At 33.8% G+C, this 25,286-nt stretch overlaps 1 protein-coding gene across 1 annotated transcript in view; it reads left to right on the top strand.

The window, feature by feature from the left end:
* Nucleotides 1–25,286, top strand: part of Csmd3 (CUB and Sushi multiple domains 3) — a 1,190,022-nt gene that overhangs the window by 858,922 nt on the left and 305,814 nt on the right. Inside the window, 1 exon segment of the mRNA XM_047516388.1 lies at nt 10,941–11,110. Within this exon segment, the coding sequence (XP_047372344.1) occupies nt 10,941–11,110 (170 nt within the window).

Genomic DNA, 25,286 nt, shown 5'->3' on the forward strand with positions numbered 1-25,286 from the left:
ATATGTGAAGAAGTGTTCAACATCTCTAGTAACTAGAGAAATGCAAATTAAAACAACTCTAAGATTTCATCTTACTCCAATTAGAATGGCTATTATCAAGACCACCATTTTATCTTTGACCCATTGGTTGCTCATGAATATGTTGTTTAATGTCCACACATTTGTGAATTTTTCAGTTTCCTTCTGTTACAGAATTCCTTCCTGTTATGATATTTCTTGTTTCATACTGTTGCATCCATGAAATTTTCTGATATGATTTCAATCTTCATAAGTTGTTAAGACATGTTTCATGGGCTAATATTACCTGGAGAATGTTCCATGTGCACTTAAGAAGAATATATATTTTGTCCTTGTTCAGTTGTATGTTTCGTATTATCTGTTAAGTTCATTTGTTCTGCAGTGCGATTCAAGCACAATACTTTCTTTCTGATTTTCTGTTCAGATTATCTTGAGTTTTGCAAGCAAGTCAACTCATGTAGTTTGTGAGCATTCTCTCTGATGGAGTAGGGAGGAGTTTGTAGGTTCCTTATGTTCTTTCCTACTCTGAGCTTCTTCCAATCAATCAGATACCTCAGGATGCTAGGATTCTAGGTGGAGCAAGACAGAAGTTAGCCTCTTGGGCACAGTCCTGTGTGGCTGATGGGGCCACCCCTTCACTATACTTTTACTTTTCATGTGAGATTAATCATAGGCTGAGGGGGGGCCTCTTTTTGTACTGAATTGTACATCTTGTGGGAGGAGCAAAACAGGTAAAGTAAAACTTCTTTTTACCCTCTTTAATGATTCAATTTTTGGATTTTACTATGCAGTGATGTGTTAGACCTTTTCCACTGGACTCCTAAATTCCCATAATGATACTTTTTGCTATATGCTTACTAAATTTATATTTCTTTTGGTTATAATAATAGAAAACTCCTGTTCTGCCATATTGCTCAGATAATTAGATATTGTGCTTCTTTTTGTGAGAAGCAGAACCTTTCTTCTGCTTATAAAGTTCTGCACATACTAGAACTAAGAAAAGGATTGACAGATCCTGCAAGAAAATCTTGTATGATAGAAGATAAGCTTAATTATGTTTATATTTGGGTGAGATAAGCCTTGTAAACAGTACTCAATGATTTCTGGACTTTTTGAATATTTACTAAGAAAAATTTGGTAAAACATTCTTATCCCTCTGACCTTACCTAAAATATTTATTTAACTAAAAATTTGTATATTATGGTTTGAAAAACAAAGTTAAATAACATTGTTTTGGAGATTATAACTGGGAATAAATGACTATTTTCTTTGACTGAAAATAATCTTAATATTCTGTATGCAATAGAATTTTACTGGATTTAACTAGTGTAAATTTTATTCCCCATTAAGTAACATCTAACCTTTTTGAGACGGAGTATTGTTTGTTTGTTTGTTAGCAATACTTTAACTTAGCTAACATTCTTTTTATATATTTATTATAAACTTCTCTCTTTAAATTATGTTCTATTTTATGCTTTAAAAGTTTTGTTTATCATAACATTTGGATCATTTAATTAGGTTTTTAAGATCTCTCAATATTTAATAAACTGGTTGATTTCCTTTTTTTCTTTTTGTGAAAAAAAAAATGGTAGGGCTAGGAATATAGCTTAGGGCTAGATTTCTTACCTGGCATGTTCAAGGGCCTAGGTTTATTCCCAAACTTCATTGAGAAAAGGTTAGAGAGTAAGAACTCACTCCAAAGTAGTAGAGGAAACTGTCTGCTTCTTCTATGTCTCTCCTTCCCTCCTCCCTACCTAAGAACTTTTTAAAATGCATATAATAAGCATGGAAACAGTATTAGCTATTGATAGTGTTTTATCTTAAATTCCATATCATATATAGAGGAATTTAATTATATTCAATAAAAGAAGAATATTTTGTTCTTACTTTCTACAGTTACTGTTTCTCATACTTTTATTCCAGGAATAACTAATCTCTCTTTTAGTATCCCTGCCTTCCTACTTCCTTGTTCCTTGTTGTTGAGTTAGAATTTATTGGGCTTTCACAGGGTCTAGAAAAACATATATGAATTATGAATAAAAAATACTATTAGATATTGCCTTACTCTCATTCTTCTTCTTTTTTTTTTTTTTTTTTTTTTTTTGGCCTTCTCAATCAATATGTACTCTCTGGATAAACTTTTTGTCTATGACTTGAAATAACAATTTCATGGATACAGATATGTCTAGCTTCTTAGCACACTTCTTTTCCTGATGTTCAACAGACACACTAAATTGATCATATACAATAAGTTCAACAACAGTTACTCAAATCCTTTTCTCCTCACATCTTCTCTACATTTCCCTTTCTTTCATTCCCCAACATTCAACTAGGCTTCAAGTTCTACAAATTTTACTTTCAATTTCCTATTCCTCCATTGCTGTAATTCAAGTTCTTATCATGTATCCTCTGAAACATAACAGTAATTCCTGTTTTTTCCACCTGGGGTAAAACAAGACCACAATCCATTTTCCACAGAACTGCCCTAAATTGTGTCTCAAAGATAATCATGATTTCCTCTTCCTAAAATTTATCTATGGCTAGGTGTGGTAGCATATGCCTAGAGAAGAAATAAAACCATAACAACAACAAAAAGCAAAACCCAAACTCTTCTATCATTCTATCCATTGCCTGTATGATAAATAATGTTCAAATGGTGTATAATGGTACCAGAGATATTAGTTCTCCTAACCATGTCAATCTGATTCACCAATTTATACTTTCATTCAAGCAGTTCCCTGGCCTGGAATTTCTTGTTTACACATCTTGATTGCCTTTGTAATCACATTTTTATTTTATATCAAGGATAACCTAATCATGAAGTCTTCCCTGATATTGTTCTTACTGCTCCTTTAAAATATATTATGTTCTTATTTTGCCATTTTATACCCTTGAAAAAACTTTCATCAGAGTACACATTAGTGCATGTACCAGTTTACTGTTGATTTCTCTTCTAAAGCATATGTCACACAAAGATAAAGGCCTTATCCACAAGACCTAATACTGGCCATATATATCCATAGTTATTAACAATATTATTTTTAATGGGTAGCTAAACTTGACACAGTAGACCCTCATAACTTTATTTGGAAGGAAAGAAGAATGAAAGATTGATATTGTCAAGTTATAGAAAAATCTGTTATATTTTTGATAGAAAATTATATGCTTGTTGATAAAATATGTTTTGAATTTATGCTCTTCAGTAAGACTGCAGTGCACAAAATTTTTCATGGTAAAATAATTAAAATTTTACATTTAAATAAATCTTCAAGGAGAAAAATAATAAATTCAAAGTGAATTCTTCCAAAGAAAAATTTTCTTAAAACTTTTGAAATTTTTATTTTATTCTTCCCTTTTATTTTATTTTTCTGGTACTCGTTAGTAAACCAATACTAAAAGGGGCACTTTGCCTCTGAGCTACATCCCCAGCTCTTCTTATTTTTCATTTTAAGGCAGGGTCTCAATAAGTTTCTTAGGGCTTCACTAAATTGCTGAGACTGGCCTACAACTTGCAATCCCCCTGCCTCAGCCTTCTGAGTCCCCAAGATTAGAGGTGTGTGCCATTGCACCTAGTCAAAAACTTCACGTTTTAATAGTTTTAATTAACATTAGTTTTGCACTCAGATGCATCTGTGCATTCTATTTAGAAAGCCTGAAAGAAGAAAGTTTTAGTTAAGTGCCACTGTTGTCTAAGGAGAACCAAAGAAAGGAAAACTAGATTATGTACTTGTAAAACTAACAGATTTTCATGTTTTCAGTAGTGTCATAAGGAATCAATACACTACCCTCTAAATTTCACCTTATTTTGAGACTCCAGCTATTATTTGAATGACTATTTAAAAACTAAGAAATTGTTATATATTTCACAGTCAATGACTATCACAGTTTATTTGCAGTACTTTTGCTTTCTTAAAGAAACATAAAATAATGATGCTTATAATCAGTGGTGTCTTAATTTAATAAAATACAATAGAACTTATATTTGGATTATAATGAGTTTGATAGTCAAACTAAACTAAAATTAAAATTAAAATAAACTAAAATTATAGGTAAATTTACATATGAAAGAGAAATGATCATTTCTGTTTGATCCCTACATATTCCTCTATGATCAAAATCATGTTATAATTGTTTTCTTCTGGTAACAATGAAAACATATGGAAAATATACTACTGCTTAATGGTATATCTTATTTGATTTCACATACCATATGTTTATGTTTGAAAGCTTTCTAAGTTTTTTGAATAATCTAAGTAAATTTATTTTAACTGCTTTCACAAAATATTTTTAAAATAACCTGTGGTACTATCAAAATAGTATAAAAGGAGAGCTTCAATACCAATGAAGATTTAAAAGAATAACTATAAACATCAAAGACTTTTTAAAATTTCCTATCTAAATTACCAAAAAGCATTTTACCAGGTTATCTGAAAATATGTGATGGTTAGTACACAATAGATGATACCAGAGTTTCTTACTCCAGTAATGGAGTTTAAGGATACATGGGCTTGCCTGCTTTTTAGTGAATTGAGAGAAAAAAAAAAGGTTGAAATTAGTTAGCCCTTCTCTAGTGCATTTCTTATTGTCGCAGTGACTCTTATCACCATATTCCAGTACACACATCACTCTTCTACCTCAATCAAACTAAAGTTGCATTTTCAACATGCACCTTAATGTAGTACACTTAGTCTTCTCTGCTAATCTTCATCTTCTGTTTCAAAGAAAATCTTCCCTTGCCATTAAGGTAAACGTGTTTCCCCACCACAGGCACAAGCAGCTCATGCATAGTAACCATTTTCATTCATACACATCCAAGGAGAAAAAAAGATGTTTTTCCTACCATATCTGATAAACAGAAAAACATAGCCTCATTCTAAAAGAACTACCATTAGCTCAACCTTGCGCAAATAAAGCTTCTCCATAGTAGGTCTTTCATTTCCCAGAACCTGCCATGACCAACCTTCTCCTCCATCTCAAATGTTTTTAGGCCTGTTCCCTCTGTTTGGAATGTTCTTTCCCCCAACTCATTTTTTCTCATCACCCTTCATTAACTCATTCATTTTTAAATTTAAGACCTTCTGAGAGTCTTTTCAGACTCAGAACAGGTCAGAATCCTTAGTTACATGGTTCTATATACTATATGCTATTTGATGAATGTCTGGTAATCATCTGTCTTTTCCACTAGAAAGTTAGTTTTGTTAAGGTTTCCATGCCCAGTACACAATAAGGCTATAATAATTATTTATTAAGTCATTCAGTTTCTTTTTCCAAATCAGAGCATTCTATTATATGCATCTGGCCACTTCAAATATCTTTGGAAACCATCTCAGCCCAGGTATCCTATTAAGAAAATAAGTTGTTTACATTAGGATGATATCATAGCTTTATTTTTATTATGAAAGATTTCTTCACATGCATATGCTCTATAAACTATTCTTCAAAACTCCTGCCTGGAAACTTTAACATTGTCACAATCTAGTGAATCACAAATTTTTAACAATCAGGTGATAGCTATGTACTATCCATAAATGTCACTATGGCTGGGAGGTAACATATTTTTTCTCATTTATTCCTAAATTAAAAAAAATTATTTGAGATGTAGTCTTGCCCATACTGATATCAAACTTCTGACCTTAAGTGATCCTCTCACCTCCGTCACCCAACATGATGTGACTATAGGTATGCATCGCTCTGTCTGGTTAAGGCAGGTAATTTTTTTCAATTCACATTTTCCACTTGAATTTCTAGAATTCTTTTTACTTAAACTCCTCTTTTCTACACAGTATATGTTCTTAAGATAAACTAATCATTATTCTCTTCTATTGGAGTTAGATGTTCTGCTGTTACTTCCTATTCTTAATTTTAACATATCCTAAAAATATTCAGTCACAATTTGCTAATATTTATTTTTCTCATTTTTAAGTATACACTGTGAAAACTTGTTGTGCTAATCATGTCATAGTCAATGAATATGCTAAAGTTTTGATATTCTTGCTAAACATTCATGAACATCAGTCACAACCATTATTTGTAAGAATTATTCCTGACAATTTAATATGGCATTGTTTCATTTACTTCATATATCATTACAGTTACCTGATGCTGGAAAGAACCATAACAGTATAATTCCATTTCAAGCCATTTTCTTCTTTACTGGGGCCTTTATTTTATTCTTTTTTCATATCCATTGGGATCAGAAGTGGTGTTCACATAGAGAGAAAGTAGCATATTCAAAGACTCAAGAGTGTGAGACTGTGGCCAGGGGCCATTAGCTCAAGATTCTAAATTTTAAGTGTCATGGGAGAGAAGGGTGGATAATAACTAGAAGTTCAGATTTCGGTCACATTGTGAAAGGACTTGTGTGGCATTCTTGGGACTTTGACTTGCTAATAGTATATTTAAAGAACAAAATCAAGATCAGATTGCATGTGGATGTCATTGTCAGCTTACTACATAGAAAAACTAGAGGGCATGCTCAAATGTTTGACTTGGCTATGTAGTCAAATGGTGCATAGTTTGTTAGTTTCGGTGTTGTTCAAATTCAGTTAGCAAGCAAGACCTTATGTAGCGAGAATGCTGAGAGCTTTGACACTGGCAAATATTCATCTACATTAAATAATGGAGTCCAGCTTTTGGTATATAACAAATTCTAAGATTAAGTCAAAGAAGAGTGTCCATTAAAATAAAATGTTTATTAATCAACTAACTCAGGGAATCTGATATTTTGGTTATATAAGTTTCTCTTTAACCTACTATTATTAGAAAATATTATTTTATTAAAGCACATACTGAAAAATAAATGTGTATACATTCTATTAGATATAAATAGAACATAAATGAAGATTTTCATTTGTTGTTTGAATATTTTCCCTTATATTAGATATTTTCCCTATTATATTAGATAATATCCCTGAACATTAAAAATTATATGCAGTAAACTATATATTTAGAAATTATATGTAGCATGGATGCATTCTGATCCACAGGATACAATCCAGTCCACATATATAGTCTTTATTATTTTTAATAAAATGTGGTCTAATAATGTAGAGAGCAGACAAAGTAAAAAGAAAAAAATGACCTTATGTACCTGCTTGTCAGGAATAGTCTCAAGTTACACCTATTGCCTGGAATAATTATTTGTAGTACATTTTTTCACACTAAAAAAGTATTTTGATCTGAACAAAAATTATATCTTCACCCTTTAACACCATGATACATGACAAATGACACATAAATCCCAGCTCTGGTAAACACTTTCTTTGGTGTTAGCAAGAAAGTTCACTTTGGTGTCTTTATCTATAAAATTGGAAAAAAATAATTTTCCCTTGAAAGGTTGCCATGAGAAATAAATGCAGAGTTGAAACTTCCAGGAAGTGAAACCCATGCAGTTCCACACAGTTCCATGCTAAGGTCCCCATGCTTGGTTGAATGATCTCTTGAAATTTTTAATAACTTTTCAAAAAGGAATAGTACATTTCCTTTTGCACTCTGCCCCATAATTTAGAAAGTCAGCTACAATTAAATGAGAAAAATACTAATTTAATCCAAGTATCTTCTTAATCCTTCCATTGTATTTGAAGACCTGATTTTATTTCACCAAGTCCAAAATGATTTTTGGCCAATTTGAATTGTCAGAAACACTAAAATATAGCAAAACATGTTATTTTTAATATAAAAAGGCAAATATCCATTAAATTGCACAGCATAACCCCAATAATGTTTCTGGCAGAATACACTTACTAATTCACATTTTGAGATTTTAATGATAAATAATTATTATATTTCGAAGAGTAGTTGACACAACCTAATCATTTGACTTTGTTTTCTTTTTCTTCTTTATTTTTTTTAAATCCTTTCATTTATACTCGACAGTAGAGTGTATTTTGAAATATTTTGCATACATGGTGTATAACTTATTGTAGTTAGGATTCTACATTGGTTGTACATTATGAGAAGTTTCACTGGTCATGTATTCATATATGCACATAAGAAAGTTATGTCTGATTCATTCTGTTTGTTTCTATGTCAGAGACTGTGTCTTGAGCAATGTACCTAAGTGTCAGGGTCTTAAGCCCCCTTGCTCTTCTCGACCAACGACAAAGGAAGGGGACACTTCCCAACAAGGTCAGACCGGGATAGGTAGGGCCGACTGACCACCCGCTCCCAGCCCTCCCAGCGGAGGACAATCAGACGTGTCAGGGAGACCAGTCACAGCAGGAACTCATTTATTGAGGAAATCACACAGCTTTTATGTACGGTGGGGGCTAGGCGGGAACCAGTCAGCTTAAAGGTCAGCAAGGCACAGAGGATTCACGAAGGTGAGAGTCCCATAGGACTATATGGCAAGCAGGAGCTGATCATGTTCCCGGAACTGTTGTTAACCAATCCCTAACGGTGGCCCGATTTATCGTCATTAACCTTTGAAACCGCCTTTGAGCCTTGATCTTGCTCACTCGCCAGGGAGTAAGGAGTCAGCCTGAGTTAATTAACGTGTCATTAGTTCCAACACCCAAGCTTCTAAATCAATTGTAATATCATAGATCATTCTTTAGAATTAGGAAGTATCATTTGGCTTTTTATAGATAAATGTATTTCTATACCTGAAATGATAACTTCACTTTGGGGACAAGATAAATATCCCAAACTTATTTTTAAAAATTTTTTTTGGTTGTTGATGGACCCTTTTTTATTTATTTATGTGCAGTGCTAAGAATTGAACCCAGTGCCTCATGCATGTCAGGCAAGTGCTCTACCACTGAGCCACAATCTCAACCCCAAAACTTTTTTTCATTTTTAATTTTTCTAGTACATGTGACAGGATGCATCCGCTAATATTTATACTTAAAATATCCATGATAATTTAAATGTATTATCCTCTCGTTGTATGCCAACATGGCATTAAATGTTCAACATGCATTACCTATATATATTACCAACAACACACACACACACACACACACACACACACTCCCTATGAAGAAGGTATTATTATTTTTATTGCAATAATAAAAATATTGAGGCTTAGAAGGAATAATTTGCCAAACCATACAGCTAGGAATGTCTAGTGCTTAACCTTGAACCCAAGTCTCTGAACTTTAAAACCTGAGCTCTCAATGTATCTATATTTTGAATCTAAGAACATATTTTCAGAACTTCATGATTCTATAATGTAAAATTTTCTAAATAATCTGAAAAAATGTACATTCTGGATCACCTATATGATCTGAAAGATTTTTCTTTATGTCTCTGTAAGTGTATCTAGATTTTAATGAGCTAGTGCAAAGAAATGAGACAAATTTTTCCTACTAAGTGAAGGATGCATGGTATTTTGCAGTACTAGAGAAAGAAAAGTTTCTCAGCTGTTCAGAGAGGTAGAGACAAGAAGAATTGAGTTGTTACGTAGTAGTGTAATTAAAGAGGTAGCATACTCTGAAAGCATGTGCTCTGGCAACTGGTACCTCAAATATATTTTCAAGGGTAATTTAATTCCAGGGAAACAAAATCTCTACCACATTAAATTCATGTTATTTTTAAATTTATGATTTTTCCTTTTTTACCTGGATATGTAAACATGTTTGGTATTATGACTGCATACAAATGAAAGCTAAAGGCATATCTCCTTTCCTATTTGAACATGTTTAAGTAATATTAAAATAAAAATAATTAAAATCAATATTGGGAGTCTGAGTTTTTCTTTTCCTTTTAGTTTAAAAAGAGTGTGGAGAAGCATTGGGTGGTATTTCCTCTTGTGACTAGCTGGTTATTAATTTCACACCACTCATTTTTGTTATTATTTCACACAGTGTAGAGATTATACTGACTGCTTCTTCTTGATCATTTTCATTGCCTCATTGAGCTTTTTTTCCTTTGGCCTTATTTTGCTAATGTTTAAGCATACAACAGGTAATGCAATTCATTCTCTTTTACTTTCTTGTCTACATTCTATAACCATTCACATAAATCATTATTTTTAAACCTTATTTGGAAAATGGTAGCTTGCTTTCTTTTCACGTTAGTTAAATCGTTGAAAATATGAGTCTTCCTGCACCATGGTTTAGTAATGAAGAAAGAAATTAGATAAAATAGAAAACCAAATAAACTGAATTTCTGAAACATATTTTGTAATACTGCTACAAGTTCTGTAAGTCATGATAAATTAAAATTAAATTTGAGCTAAACTTTTTGAGAAATTCTCATTTCTCCCTAAGTAGTTAAATATTTCCTCAAATTTTGCACAAACAGTCCTAGAAGGACTTGTGCTAGAGGGTTAGTAATACCATATGATGTATTATAATGCCTAAATCCAGCCTATCTTTTAAGTTGAAAAAAGTGATACAGTTTTCAAAAATGCCCAATTTTTGAAATGATTATTAATTAGTGGATTTTAAATATTTGATCAGTTTTCAAAGACAACTTTTTGTCATTGAAGTTCTTGGATCAGGGGAATGCTGAGTATTGGAAGAACATATGATCAAAAAAATTTTAAAGATAAAAATAAAAAGATGAAATTAGAATTGTTTGAAAACAAATTACTCTCTCTTCTATTTCATAATTTAGAAGAATTAAATTATAAATTTAATGTTTCTCAGAAATCTGCAAATTCAAAATACATTCTGAAAATCTCTTGCTCATATCTTAAGTCATGCCATTCTTCCATCCAAGGGAAAATCATATTTTGTAAAAATTATTGTATATTTCCATTTGTAAACATTTGTGTATTCTCCATGGGCAGCAGTCTCTTCTTCCCATATAGTATTTGAGGAAAGAATAAATTATCTATAACACATATCCACACATGCATTATTTTTCTGTTAGGTTCTAGGTAAAATACAATGCATTTGCACTTCTATACATGAAATTATTTGAACATAATAATGCTTTCTATTTAATTGTACTTCAATATTCTGTTTTACCTGCAGCTGAATGTGGTGCATCTGCAACAAATAATGAAGGAATTTTGCTCTCTCCAAATTATCCACTCAACTACGAAAACAACCATGAATGCATTTATAGTATTCAGGTTCAAGCAGGAAAGGGAATCAATATTTCAGCCAGAACATTTCATTTAGCACAAGGAGATGTTCTTAAGGTAGGTAAACTTAGACATATTTGTATTTTGATCATTTTTAGTCAGTAAGTACACGTTGAAAAATATATATATTTAAGAAAACATAAATGGATTCTACCATTCATACATGCATATTACATATTAATCCACCTGTCTATTATTATCTGAATTGAAATAGAATGTTTTCTTTCCCATGTTTATTTAAAATAAGAAAATATAAATTTTATTTTTGATGCATAAATTTTCATGTTTCAATAACACTAAAATGAAAAATTAAACACAAAATATACTATTAAATAAATATCATATATAAACATGATTAACATGTGAATGGTCATTTCTTTAAGAAACATGATGTTTTTTTTTATTTTTATGTCTACTAAGTAACATTTATCTCTGTGGATATGTGAAGAATTATTCACATTTATGATTATAAGTCAGTTTCATGAATATTTTAAGCCTCATAAATCAATGTCTATAAACTTAGAAAATAACGTTTTGTTGATAATTAATATTTAGTGTAAAGTTGGTTATTTAAAAATTTTGAGATAGTGAAATCTCAAATATATATATAGCTTATATTCATTATATAAGCTTATATTCATTATATTCATTATGTTTTGGATAAAAATAATTACTTTTATAAAATCACATTTAAATATTTAAAAGGTATGTATATTTTTCGTAACTGGCAAGATTTTCTTGAACAAGGTAAGAAATACATTATACTTCTGTTTTCACAAATCTTGGAAAAAAAGTTGCATCTCAGATTGGTGGTGATGGAGGATTCTAATGTAAGTGATAACTTTAACATTGGTACTTCCTTTAAAAGTAAAATCATTTGATGATAATTGATGGCTTTTTAAGCCACACAATACTGTGTGCTTATAAGCGTTGTATAGGCCTTGGGAAGTAATTTCTGCAGTAAACTTAAATGTATACAATTTTAATATTAATTAGGGTCAATATATCCTTTCCTGCATTGTGCACTTTTTCTTAACAGGCAAAAAATTCACTATGCAATGCCCTTACACTTCCACTTCATTGTTTGGATTTTCCTTTTAAAATAATTTATATTTGCAAGCTACAGGTATAACTCAATGGTAAAATGCTTGTCTAGCGCGCATGAGGCCCTGGGTTTGATCCCCAGCATTAGAAATAATGATAATGATAATAATAATATTACTTATATTTTCTAATTGGAGTCAACATTGAGATTATTTGAATTCTTGTATGTAGAAATGAGGCATGTTTAAGTGAGCTTTTCGCTGCTGTGACTAACAGGATCCAAAGAGAACACTTATACAAGAGGAAAAGTTGATTTTAGGGCTCACGGTTTCAGAGGTCTCAGTCCATATACGGCAGGCTCCATTCCTCAGGGCTCAAGATGAGAGAGAACACTATGGTGAAGGAAGTAGCAGAAGGAAATGGCTCACATCATGATCAGCAAACAGAGACTGACACTAAGCCCTGGATATGGCATCATTTCCCGTGGAGATCAGTCAGAAACCTGGTTGCAGGTTGAATATATTGGACCACTTCCACCATGAAAGAGGAGGCAATTTGTCCTTACTGGATAGACACAATTTCTTGGTATGGATTTACCTTCCCCGCACATGGTGCTTCAGCCAAAACCACCATCCAAGGACTTACAGAATCCCTTGTTCATCGTCATGGTATTCTGCACGGCATTGCTTCGAACCAAGGAATGCACTTCACAGTCAAAGAAGTGAGTCAATGGACTCTTCTCATGGGATTCACTGGTCTTACTGTGTTCCCCTCCATCCTGAAGCTACTGATTTGATAGAAAGAAGGAATGGACTCTTGAAGATGCAGTTACAGCGCCAGCTAGATGGCAATACCCTACAGAGCTTGGGTAGGGTTCTTCAGAAGACTATCTGTACTCTGAATCAGCATCCACTATATGGTACTGTCTCTCTATTGCTAAAATTCATGAGTCCAGAAATCAAGAGCTGGAGACAGGAATGGTATTACTCACCAATGCAACCAATGACGCACTAGAAAAGCTTTTTGCTTCCTGTTCTTGCAACCTTAAGTTCATCAGATCTAGAAATCTTAGTTCCAGAAGGAGGAATGCTTTTTCTGGGAGATATAACAATGATTTCATTAAACTGGAAGTTAAGAGTTCCCTGTGACCACTTTGGGCTCCTCATGCCTCTGAGTCAATAGGCTAAGAGGGAGTTACAGTGCTGGCAGGGATGATTGATCCAGATTGCCAAGGGAAAATTGGACTGTTGCTCCATAATGGAGGTAAGGAAGCATACTCCTGGAGTTCAAGAGATTCCTTAAGGTCTTTTGGTATTACCCTCTCCTGTTAATAACATCAATGGGAAACTACAATAACCCATTCCTGATAAGACAACAAATGTCTCAGACCCTTCAGGAATGAAGGTGTGAGTTACGTCTCCAGGTAAAGATAGAGGAAATACAGAATGGGTAGTAGAAGAAGGTAGTCATAAATACCAACTACTTCCATGTGACCAGTTACAGAAACAAGGATTGTAATTGCCAATGATATTTCTCCCCTTTTCCCTTAAGAATAAGTTTGTGCATACTTACACATGCATTAAGAGGAAATGTTTGTTACTCTGCTGTTATTCATCATGTAATGTAATATTGATTGACTTAATGTCAGTAATGTTTTTGTTTATTCTATTCTTGAGAAATAACTAGTGTGTTTTTGATTGTACAAAGGATATGTTATGTTAGGTGAAATTATGACCTTGTTATTGTGTTTATTTGGAGATTAAGTATGATGTAAAGAGTCATATTTGGATATCAAGTTTACAAGGGGCAGACTTATAAAGGACTTGAGTGGATCAAGAGATGCAGATGATTGAGAAGCCTCTGGGTGTGTCAGTGAGGGTGTGTCTAGGAATGATTGGCATGAGGGATAGCAAATTGAAGTGGAGACCCTCCCTAACATGGGCAAGATCATCCAATAGGATGATGGCTTGGATGGAATAAAGGTTGGAAGAACAAGGAAGCTTCAGCGGATGCAAGCTCAGTTCTTCTTGAATGGGTTTTTGATTGTTGCTGTTATTCTTGAGGATATCAGACTCTTGCTTCTTCACTCTTCCAAAGCAGACTCTGTCAGTGGTTCTCCAGGGAGTTTATAGAAGCCTTTCAGTTTCAGACTAGGGTAGCACTGTTGGTCCCTCTTGTTCTGGGGCTTTAGCCTCTTGGACTCCACAGCTACTGGTTCTTCCAGTTCTCCAGGCTGCAAAGAACCATTATGGACTATGTCAATCTAATAAATCCCCTTTTTATAATCATACTTCTGGTTGATTCTGTTCCTCTACAGAACCCTGACTAATACAAGGCTGCAATTTTTTTCTGACTAAAGGGAGAAAATATATCACTGCATCAATGAAATCTGTAAGCCAGACCAATGATCTGTATCCTACAAATAATAGTAATAAATATGTATTTAAGAGTTAAAAGCCAGGAAGTGCTTCCTCACATCTACCACTCCTATCTGCCTCTATCATTACTAAAATAATTATCTCCTTTCCTTTTGTGAGGCTTGAAATTTATCCATAACTCCCCTATATTGAATGGTTCTTAATATCTGAAAATTCATTTGCCATAAAAGATGATGTCTTTTAAAAATAAAATAGCCCTAATGTGTTTCTCAGAGTGCTTTTTGATTTAGGTCTCATTTGAGCAAGGTCACATGCACTTGTCATATGTGGTACCTTGAGAAGGGCAGAACCTCAGTAATAAGTGACAACCTGAGGAAATGTGATGGTGAGAAATAAAGCTAGGCTGAAAAAAACTTCAATTTCAGGGTTTTTAGTGGAGTGGTTGCTCAGCTATCTCATTTGCCATTGGGTCAGCAGTCATCTGGGTAACTGGGCATTCCATGCTAGGTCCTACTTTTCCCAAGTGAAAGACCTGTTTGTATCTACCAACTCCTCCTCTCAACCTGATAGGAAACATTTTTTAGCTACTTAGTGTATTGACACTGAGTTACACCAGAAAGCTATGTGGCTGGTTCAAGTCCAGTTGCCTAATCAGTCAGTGGTAGCTGTTTCTTTCTTAACTCTATTTTGGGAACATGTAAATTTCTATGAGTTTTATCATCTTCCTGGGATCCAGATAGAAAGGCAGGTATACACATTCCTTTTGTTTTCTGATTCTTAGGGTTCTCTCATTACTGCATCCAACATGGCTAAGACATGCTCTGGGACCCTCACATCGACTGACTGCTCACATTCTTAATGACCTAAATTGGACCCTAGATCTTGCTATCTCACTCTATTTCCCAGGCTGCTCTCCAACTGACCATCCTCCCACCTCAGTCTCTCAAGTAGATGGGCTTATAGGTGTGTGCCACTGTACGTGGCTATTTATTCCCTTTTTAACTCATCAAGGAAATGTTTATCTAGGTTTGTTAGGGTCTGACTAGAATGTATTATTCCACTCTTCTTTTTTAAAATATTTTTAAGGTAGTGGAGATTGAGCCCAGGGGAACTCTAGCACTTAGCTGAACCTCCTGCCCTTTAATATTTTAATTTTGATACAGTCTCAATAAATTGTTGAAGCTGGCCTTGAACTAGCAATGCTCCTTCCTCAACCTCCCAAGTAGCTGGGATTACCGGTGTGCACCACTGTACCTGGCTTGTATTCTTCTATTCTCAATGGTTATAGGATATGGCAGGAATACCGAACTTCTCTCCTTACCCTCACTTTCAACATGTGATTTAATTCTTTCAGTTAAGAGTTATAGAAAGTGTTTTATCTAGGGTTTAACCAATCAAAACTGAATAGTTTCTACAGTCAGCCTAGTAGGCTGACAGAAATATATTTTTGATTTTGTGTTTTGTTCGTCTTTATTTTCAGATAGAGACTAAGAACTATGTTTAGATGAAAGAATATAGCAGGGACAAAATTTGAGGCAAACTTTTTGCCATAACTAGCCTTGCTTGAAGACTTATTTCTTGGGACTGTGGTTGTAGGTCGGTGGAAGAGCACTTGCTTAGTATTCTAGAGACTCTGGGTTAAATTCCCAGCACTGCAAAAATAAACACAAACTTATATCATAGCTAGATATCATGTCACATGCTGAAATTCCAGCTACTTGGGAGACTGAGGGAGGAGGATTGGAAGTTGAGACCATTCTAGGCAATTTAATGAGGTCTGTCTCAAAATAAAATAAAAAGTGTTGGGACATGTCTCAGAGGTAAAATGTTCCTGGGTTTAATCCCAGTACCAAATAAAAACCAGCAAACAAACAAAACAACTTAGTTCTTATATGATATGTAGAGTATATGAATGATTGTGGAGAAAAGTCAGCATAGTACCTCAAAACTGGTCTTGAAATTCTGTGGGAAAAGGTGAAGTTTTGATGGCATATTTATGAAAAATTAGGTAGTTGAATTCTCTGGTTAATAATACTCTTGGGATATGATAAAGGATATTTATCTCTTATTGTATTTTGTGATACATCATAACTATACAGGCATCAGAAGAAATCTTCAGGTGCAGAGTAGACCTCTATTCAGACCTGCTAAGTTGTTGGCCAATTTACAGAAATTTACTTAAGGACACAATAGGTCTGAGTAGAAGAGCAAGAAATTTATTACAAAAGGAGAGTGTACACTCCAGAATGGGAGTGTTGCACATCTCAAAGAGTGAGCTACATAGTCTTGTCCAGGGTTTTAACATTTATGGAAGGACAGTAGCTAGGGACTGAACTGGAGGTGAAGTCAGGGCAGGGGCATGCTATTTCACGTGAGATGTCATTGCTCTGACACGTTCTCAAAGTGCACTTCCTCCATTGCACATCTCATTGGTATCTTAGCATCTGAAATTTCCATTCAGGGGTGTGCATCTGACTATTATGATGAGGCTAGGGTCATTTCTTAGTCACTAAAATCTTCAATGTGCATACTCCCTAATGGAGTGGTTCTTCCAGATGACTTGTAGTTATCTTGTGTTTTTGTTACCTTTTCATCAAGCAGTAGGCAAGCTGCAGGCAAGAAAGTGGGCTCAAGGACACAGACTGGGTTGCTCATGAGTGGTTTCTTCTACACTCCAAGGTTTTATGGCATTTCTCTTTTGAGACTCAGTGTTCTTTCTGTATTCCTGAATTCTTACCGCTGTATGATTTCAAGTTTCTTTCCTAGCTGTGTTTGAGACTTTGAGATTGGCATATCAAAGGCCCTGTGGTTAAATTTCCAATAATTTTGAGAGTTTATTATTAAATGTTGCTCTTTCTGAAGCTTAAATTATTATAACAAATTAGATTGTAATGAAATTATAATTGTTAATATAATGAAAAGTAAAAAATATATCTTTACATTTCCTAATTATTTTGCTAGTGTTTTAGAGCTACTGGATAAAAATTTACATTTACATTGTTTTGGACAAAACTCCTGTAGTAAGCCACAACAGATCAGATTAAAAATCAAAATGGACTCACTCATGCTGAAGTTCAAGTCACCAAGCTGAAACAAAGCTGTTTATATGAACTTGTGGGAAATCAGGATTACGGATAACAGCCAAATTTCCCAAACAAGCAGGGATCAATTGGCATGATAATGAAATTCCCTTTTTTAATCCTTACCTGAGATAGCCTGATGTTAAATAATATCATTTTCCTGTTATTCAATATCCCTATCCCAACTTAGAAGGAAAGTGACTTTAAAATGGCCAGTCTGATTTTTTTTCTTTCCTTTGTGTTTTCTCCAGTCTTTCTCTGTCTGTAAACCAAACTTCTCTGATGAATGCATCAGAATTCTTACTCTGTTATATATAGTGAAATGTTGTCTGAGTCTAGAATAGGAAGTAAAGCCAGTAGATAGTTAAAATTATTCTTATTTTTATTCTTTGATAGAGGTCACTACATTTACTGGATCACAATAATGAAAATACTATGTCACAGTTTATCTCTTTCCAACCCCACATTAAGAGATAGTCACATCAATAGTTTGATATTGGTCACAAAGTAGCCACACCACAGAAATCAATAAACATTACAAATTATGACTGGATTTTGTTTTGTTCATTATCTAGACTTAAACATAAATAGATTATATCTCTAGCTATTCTAGAAAACAGCACAATATGTTGAGATTTTTTATTTTTTTTTTTAGATTTCAATACCGCATTCAATTTAGTAAAAATGTTGCTTATGTCATTTGTAAGTCAGTAAAGTTCTGATATAATCATGTTTTTGATGAACTTTCCTCTTCTTAAGGCAAAAAAAAAAAAAAATCAAGCAATATTCATTTTGGAATTTTTCTTATTTGTCATTTACATGTAGAAAGTTTGACAAATGCAGAAGGACAGTGTTCTGTAATAATTAATTAGTTATATGAATCTTATAATGAATACTGCACATTTTATTAGTTGATCAAACTGGGGCTTGACTCCTTTTCTTTTTAAGTGATGAGGTGTCCCTATGTTAACCACACTGGCCTCAACCTCTTGGGCTAAAGAAATTCTCCTGCCTTAGCCTCCCTATTAGCTTGGCTTGCACAGCCATGATTAACTGACACCTGTTTTTGAAAATACAATTTTGTTGGGAGAAAGCCATGTTCATTCATTTATGTATTGTCTGTGACTTCTTTTGTTCTACAATGGCAGGACTGAACAATGGTGAAAGAGATAATATTCTCCCACAAAACCTAGAATATTTATTATCTAGCTATTTTCAGAAAAAGTTCATCAACCTCTCTTTATATCCACATAAATTATTTATAAAACAAGTGAACAAACTTATAAAGAGGTATACACATATACTAGATTTGTTTGAGAGATGTATGTTGAACAATTTCAAGAACAGCAGTGATCTCATGCTCATCACACACATCTGTGGACTCTGCTTGTCATTCAATGATAATCCTTTGTTAACTCTTGCCTCATAAATACTCTGTAGATGTCCACTCTGTGGACCACTGTTAGACTTCATAGAATCCTTAACTGGCTTTCATACTAAGGGTCAGAAACATGAAGTAATCTGTGACAATCCATGGAAATTTACAGTTGGGATTTCAACTGGTTCTGAAAACTCCTGAGAATTTGACCATATTTTGTGTCCAACTCCCTTACTACACTGTCTCATATAATTGAGGAAAAGTTATATACCTATTTCAAAACAAATAATCAAATAAGAGCAAACATTTTCTGTTCTTTTTCATATTACCTTTGAAAAAAACATAATAAGTTTTACACATTTTTTGGTTAACCATTACTAAAATTATTCTTCAATTTTTTTAAAATTTATTTTTGGTGTAAACAAATGGGATACACCTTGTTTCTCTGTACATGAAGTAGAGGCATACCATTTGTGTAATCATACATTTACATAGGGTAATAGTTTTTGATTCATTCTGTTATGTTTTTCCTTCCCTCCACCCCTCCCACCCCTCTTTTCCCTCTATACAGTCCCTCCTTCCTCCATTCTTGCCCCCCTCCCATCCCCTATTATGTGTCATCATCCGTTTATCAGCAAGATCATTCGCCCTTTGTATTTTTGAGATTGGCTTATCTCACTTAGCATGATATTCTCCAATTTCATCCTTTTACTTACAAATGTCATAATTTTATTATGCTTTATGACTGAGTAATATTCCATTGTGTGTGTGTGTGTGTGTGTGTATATATATATATATATATATATATATATATATATATACACAACTGTTTGGACAGATTTGCACCAGCAGTAATATTACATATATGTATATATCACAGTTTCTTTATCCATTCATCAATTGAAGGGCATCTAGGTTGGTTCCACAATCTGGCTATTGTGAATTGAGCAGCTATGAACATTGATGTGGCTGTATCTCTGTAGTATGCTGATTTTAAGTCCTTTGGGTATAGGCCAAGGAGTGGGATAGCTGGGTCAAATGGTGGTTCCATTCCAAGTTTTCTAAGGAATCTCCACACTGATTTCCAGAGTGGCTGCACTATTTTGCAACCCCACCAGCAATGTATGAGTTTACCTTTTTCCCCACATCCTCGCCAACACCTATTGTTGCTTGTATTCTTGATAATCACCATTCTAATCGGGATAAGATGGAATCTTAGGGTAGTTTTGATTTGCATTTCTCTTATTACTACAGATGTGAACATTTTTTCATATATCTGTTGAATGCTTGTAGATATTCTTTGAAGTGTCTGTTCATTTCCTTAGCCCATTTGTTGATTGGGTTATTTGTATTCTTGGTGTGGAGTTTTTTGAGTTCTTTATATATTCCGGAAATTAGTGCTCTATCTGAAGTTTGAGTGACAAAGATTTTCTTCCACTCTCTGGCTCTATTTTCACATTGCTGATAGTTTCCTTTGCCGAGAGAAAACATTTTAGTTTGACTCTATCCCAGTTATTAGTTCTTGTTTTCATTTCTTGTGCTGTGGGAGTCCTGTTAAGGAAGTCTGATGCTAAGTTGACATGTTGAAGATTTAGACCTGCTTTTTCTTCTATAAGATGCAGGGTCTCTGGTTGGATTCCAAGGTCCTTGATCCATTTTGAGTTGATTTTTGTGCAGGGTGAGAGATAGGGGTTCAGTTTCATTCTGTTGCATATGGATTTCTAGTTTTCCCAGCACCATTTATTGAAGAGGCTATCTTTTCTCCATTGCATATTTTTGGCCCCTTTGTCTAGTATGAGAAAATTGTATTTCTTTGGGTTTGTGTCCATGTCCTCTATTGTGTACCATTGATCTACCTGTCTATTTTGGTACCAACACCATGCCATTTTGTTACTATTGCTTTGTAGTATAGTTGAAGTTCTGGTATTGTGGTACCCCCTGCTTCACTCTTTCTGCTAAGGATTGCTTTATCTATTCTGGGTTTCTTATTCTTCCAGATGAATTTCATGATTGCTTGCTCTATTTCTGTAAGGTAGGTCTTTGGAATTTTAATTGGAATTGCATTGAATCTGTATAGCACTTTTGGTAATATGGCCATTTTGACAATATTAATTCTCCTTATCCAAGAACATGGGAAATCTTTCCATCTTCTAAGGTTTTCTTTAATTTCTTTCTTTAGTGTTCTGTAGTTCTCATTGTAGAGGTCTTTCACCTCTTTTGTTAGATTGATTCCCAAGTATTTTATTTTTGTCAAGGCTATTGTGAATGGGGTACTTTTCCTAACTTCTCTTTCTGAAGATTCATCACTTATGTATAAAAATGCATTAGATTTATGAGCATTGATCTTATATCCTGCTACTTTACTGAATTCACTTATGAGTTCTAAAAGTTTTCTGGTGGAATTTCCTGGTTCCTCTAAATATATAATCATGTCATCAGCAGATAAGTATAGTTTGAGTTCTTCTTTTCCTATTCATATCCCTTTAATTTCTTTGGTCTGTCTAATTGCTGTGGCTAGAGTTTCAAGGACAATGTTGAATAGAAGTGGTGAAAGAGGGCATCCCTGCCTTGTTCCAGTTTTTAGGGGGAATGCTTTCAGTTTTTCACCATTAAGAATGATATTGGCCATGGACTTAGCATAGATGACTTTTACAATGTTAAGGAATGTTCCCACTATCCCTGTTTTTTCTAGTGTTTTGAGCATGAAGGGATGCTGTATTTTATCAAGTGCTTTTTCTGCATCTATTGAAATAATCATGTGATTCTTGACTTTAAGTCTGTTGATATGGTGAATTACATTTATTGATTTATGGATGGTGAACCAACCTTGCATCCCTGGGATAAAACCCACTTGATCATGGTACACTATCTTTTTAATATATTTTTGTATGGGATTGCTAAAATTTTGTTGAGAATTTTGCATCAATGTTCATTAAGGATATTGGTCTGAAATTTTCTTTTTTTTTTTTTTTCATAGTCCATGTACAAATTTATTGTAGTTTTCACCTGCACATATATATATAATGGTACAACATTGTGAGATATTAGCCAGTTTGGGGAGGGGATCTCTGGTCCCATAGCTCTTCCCCCGACTCAAGAAAGAAAGAACTCAGAATACCAGGAAGGTCAACTTCCCTCATTTATTCACATTATTTTTCTCAACAAGCATTTATTGAGTACCACCTATATGCAAAACTCTTTCTGAAGTGCTGAAAATAAAGCAGAAAAGAATAAGACCAAGTCTTCATCTTCATAGGCTTTCCATTCTAGTGTCAAGAAGCCAATGAGCAAACAAATAAAAAGTACCGCCTGATAAGAACAGTCAAACCAGATCATGAATGAACAGGGACAAACCGCCTTCTTCAGCTTTTGCGTGTTGAGCCCAACAACAATGGAAGTAATAGTTCTACGTTTGCTCAGGCAAGAGGAAAGACAGAGGAGAGAGATTCAGAGAAAACCACATGAATTAGAAGCTGGTGGCCCTGGAGAAGGACCCTGTGTGAGTCAGCTTTTCTAAACACCTGACAGGAGCAACTTAGAGGAAGAAGAGTTTATCTTTTTTTTTTTTTTTTTTATTGTAAACAAATGGGATACATGTTGTTTCTCTGCCTGTACATGGCGTAAAGGCATACCACTTGTGTAATCATAAATTTACATAGGGTAATGTTGTTTGATTCATTCTGCCATTTTTTTCCCTTCTCCCCCTGAAATTTTCTTTATTTGATGTGTCTCTGTCTGGCTTAGGTATCAGGGTGATATTGGCCTCATAGAATGAGTTTGGGAGAGTTCCCTCCTCTTCTATTTCATGACATACTTTGAGAAGTATTGTAATGATCTCTTTTTTAAAGGTTTGGTAGAACTCAGCTGAGAACCCATCTGGTCCTGGATTTTTCTTTGTTGGTAGGCTTTTGATGACTTCTTCTATTTCATTGCTTGAAATTGATCTATTTAAATTGTGTATGTCCTCCTGGTTCAGTTTAGATAATTCATATGTCTCTAGAAACCTGTTGATGTCTTCGAGATTTTCTATTTTCTTGGAGTATAGATTTTCAAAATAGCTTCTAATTATGTTTTGTATTTCACTCGTGTCTGTTGTATTATTTCCTTGTTCATTCCAATATTATTAATTTGAGTTTTCTCTCTCCTCTTCGTTAGTGTGGGTAAGGGTTATCAATTTTGTTTATTTTTTCAAAGTATCAACTATTTATTTTCTTAATTTTTTCAGTTGTTTCTTTTATTTCAATTTCTTTGTTTTCAGCTCTGATTTTAACTATTTCCTGTCTTCTACTACTTTTGGTGTTGGTTTGTTCTTCTTTTCCTAGGGCTTTGAGCTGTAGTGTTAGGTCATTTATTTGTTGTTTTTTTTTTTTTTTTTTTTTTCTTCTTCTTTTATTGAATGCACTCCATGAAATACATTTTTCTCTAAGTACTGCTTTCATAGTGTCCCAGAGATTTTGATATGATGTATCTTTATTCTCGTTTACCTCTAAGAATTTTTTTATTTCCCTACTGATGTCTTCTGTTATCCATTCATCTTACAATAGGGTATTATTTAATCTCCAGGTGTTGGATTAATTTCTGTTTTTTATTGTCATTTATTTCTAATTTCAATCCACTGTGATCTGATAGAATACGAGTATCTCTATCTTCTTGTATTTGCTAACATTAGTTTTGTGGCATAGAATATGATCTATTTTAGAGAAGGATCCATGTGCTGCTGAGAAGAAAGTGTATTCGCTCTTGGTTGGATGATGTATTCTCTAAATGTCCATTATGTCTAAATTATTTATTGTGTTATTGGGATCTATGGTTTCTTTGTTCAAGTTTTGTTTGGAAGATCTGTCCAGTGGTGAGAGAGGTGTGTTAAAATCACCTAGTATTATTGTGTTGTGGGGTCTTCTTGATTTCTGGAATTGAGAAGGATTTGTTTGACGTATATGGATGAGCCACTGTTTGGGGCATAGATATTTATGATTGTTATGTCTTGCTGATTTATACTTCCCTTAAGCAATATCAAATGTCCTTCTTTATCCCTTCTCACTAACTTTGGCTTGAAGTCCACATTATCTGATATAAGGATGAATACTCTGGCTTTTTTGCTGAGTCCATGTGTATGGTATGTTTTTTCCCATCTGTTCACCTTTAATGTGTGGGTATCTCTTTCTATGAGATGAGTCTCTTGCAGGCAGCATATTGTTGGATCTTTCTTTTCAATCCAATCTGCAAGTCAATGTCTTTTGATTGATGAGTTCAGGCTATTAACATTCAGGGTTATTATTGAGATATGATTTGTATTCCTGGTCATTTGACTCACTTTGTTTTTTGTCACTACTTAGTTTCTCCTTTATTTGGCTATTCCTTTAGGGTAGTTCCTTCCTTTGCTGATTTACATCGTTGGATTTCATCTCTTCCTCATGGAATATTTTGCTGAGAATGCTCTGTAGTGACAGCTTTTTTTTGGAAATTCTTTTAGCTTTTGTTTTTCATGGAAGGATTTTATTTTGTTGTCAAATCTGAAGGTATGTTTTGCTGGGTATAAGATTCTTGGTTGGTATCCATTTTCTTTCAGAGCTTGAAAAATGTTGTTCCAGGCCCTTCTAGCTTTTAAGTTCTGGGTTGAAAAATCTGCTGATATTCTTATTGGTTTCTCACTGAATGTAATTGATTCTTTTCTCTCGCAGCCTTTAAAATTCTGTCTTTATTTTGTATGTTAGGTATTTTCATTATAACGTGCCTTGGTGTGGGTCTATTTGTAATTTTATATATTTGTAGTCCTATAAGCCTCTTGTACTTGATTTTCCATTTCATTCTTCAGATATGGGTAATTTTGTGATATTATTTCATTGAATAGATTGTTCATTCCTTTGGTTTGTTTCTCTAAGCCTTCCTCAATCCCAATAATTCTTAAATTTGGCCTTTTCATGATATCCTATAATTCTTGGAGATTCTGTTCATGATTTCTTACCATCTTCTCTGTTTGGTCAACTTTGTTTTCAAGATTAAATATTTTTTCTTCAATGTCTGAGGTTCTGTCTTCCAGGTGTTCTATCCTATTGGTTATGCTTTCTGTGGAGTTTTTAATTTGGTTTATTGTTTCCTTCATTTCAAGGATTTCTGTCTGATTTTTTTTTTTCAGTATCTCTAACTCTTTATTGAAATGGTCTTTTGCTTCCCGCATTTGCTCTTTTAACTGTTGATTGGCGCGATCATTCAAAGCTAGTATTTGCTCTTTCATCTCATCATTTCTTCCCTGATCATTTTAATTATGTACATTCTGAACTCCCTTTCTGACATTTCTTCTGCCATGCTGTGATTGAATTTTATTGATGTAGCATCTAGGTTTGTTTAGGACA

This window comes from Sciurus carolinensis, chromosome 1, assembly GCF_902686445.1.
Source record: "Sciurus carolinensis chromosome 1, mSciCar1.2, whole genome shotgun sequence".
NCBI classification, from domain to species: domain Eukaryota; kingdom Metazoa; phylum Chordata; class Mammalia; order Rodentia; family Sciuridae; genus Sciurus; species Sciurus carolinensis.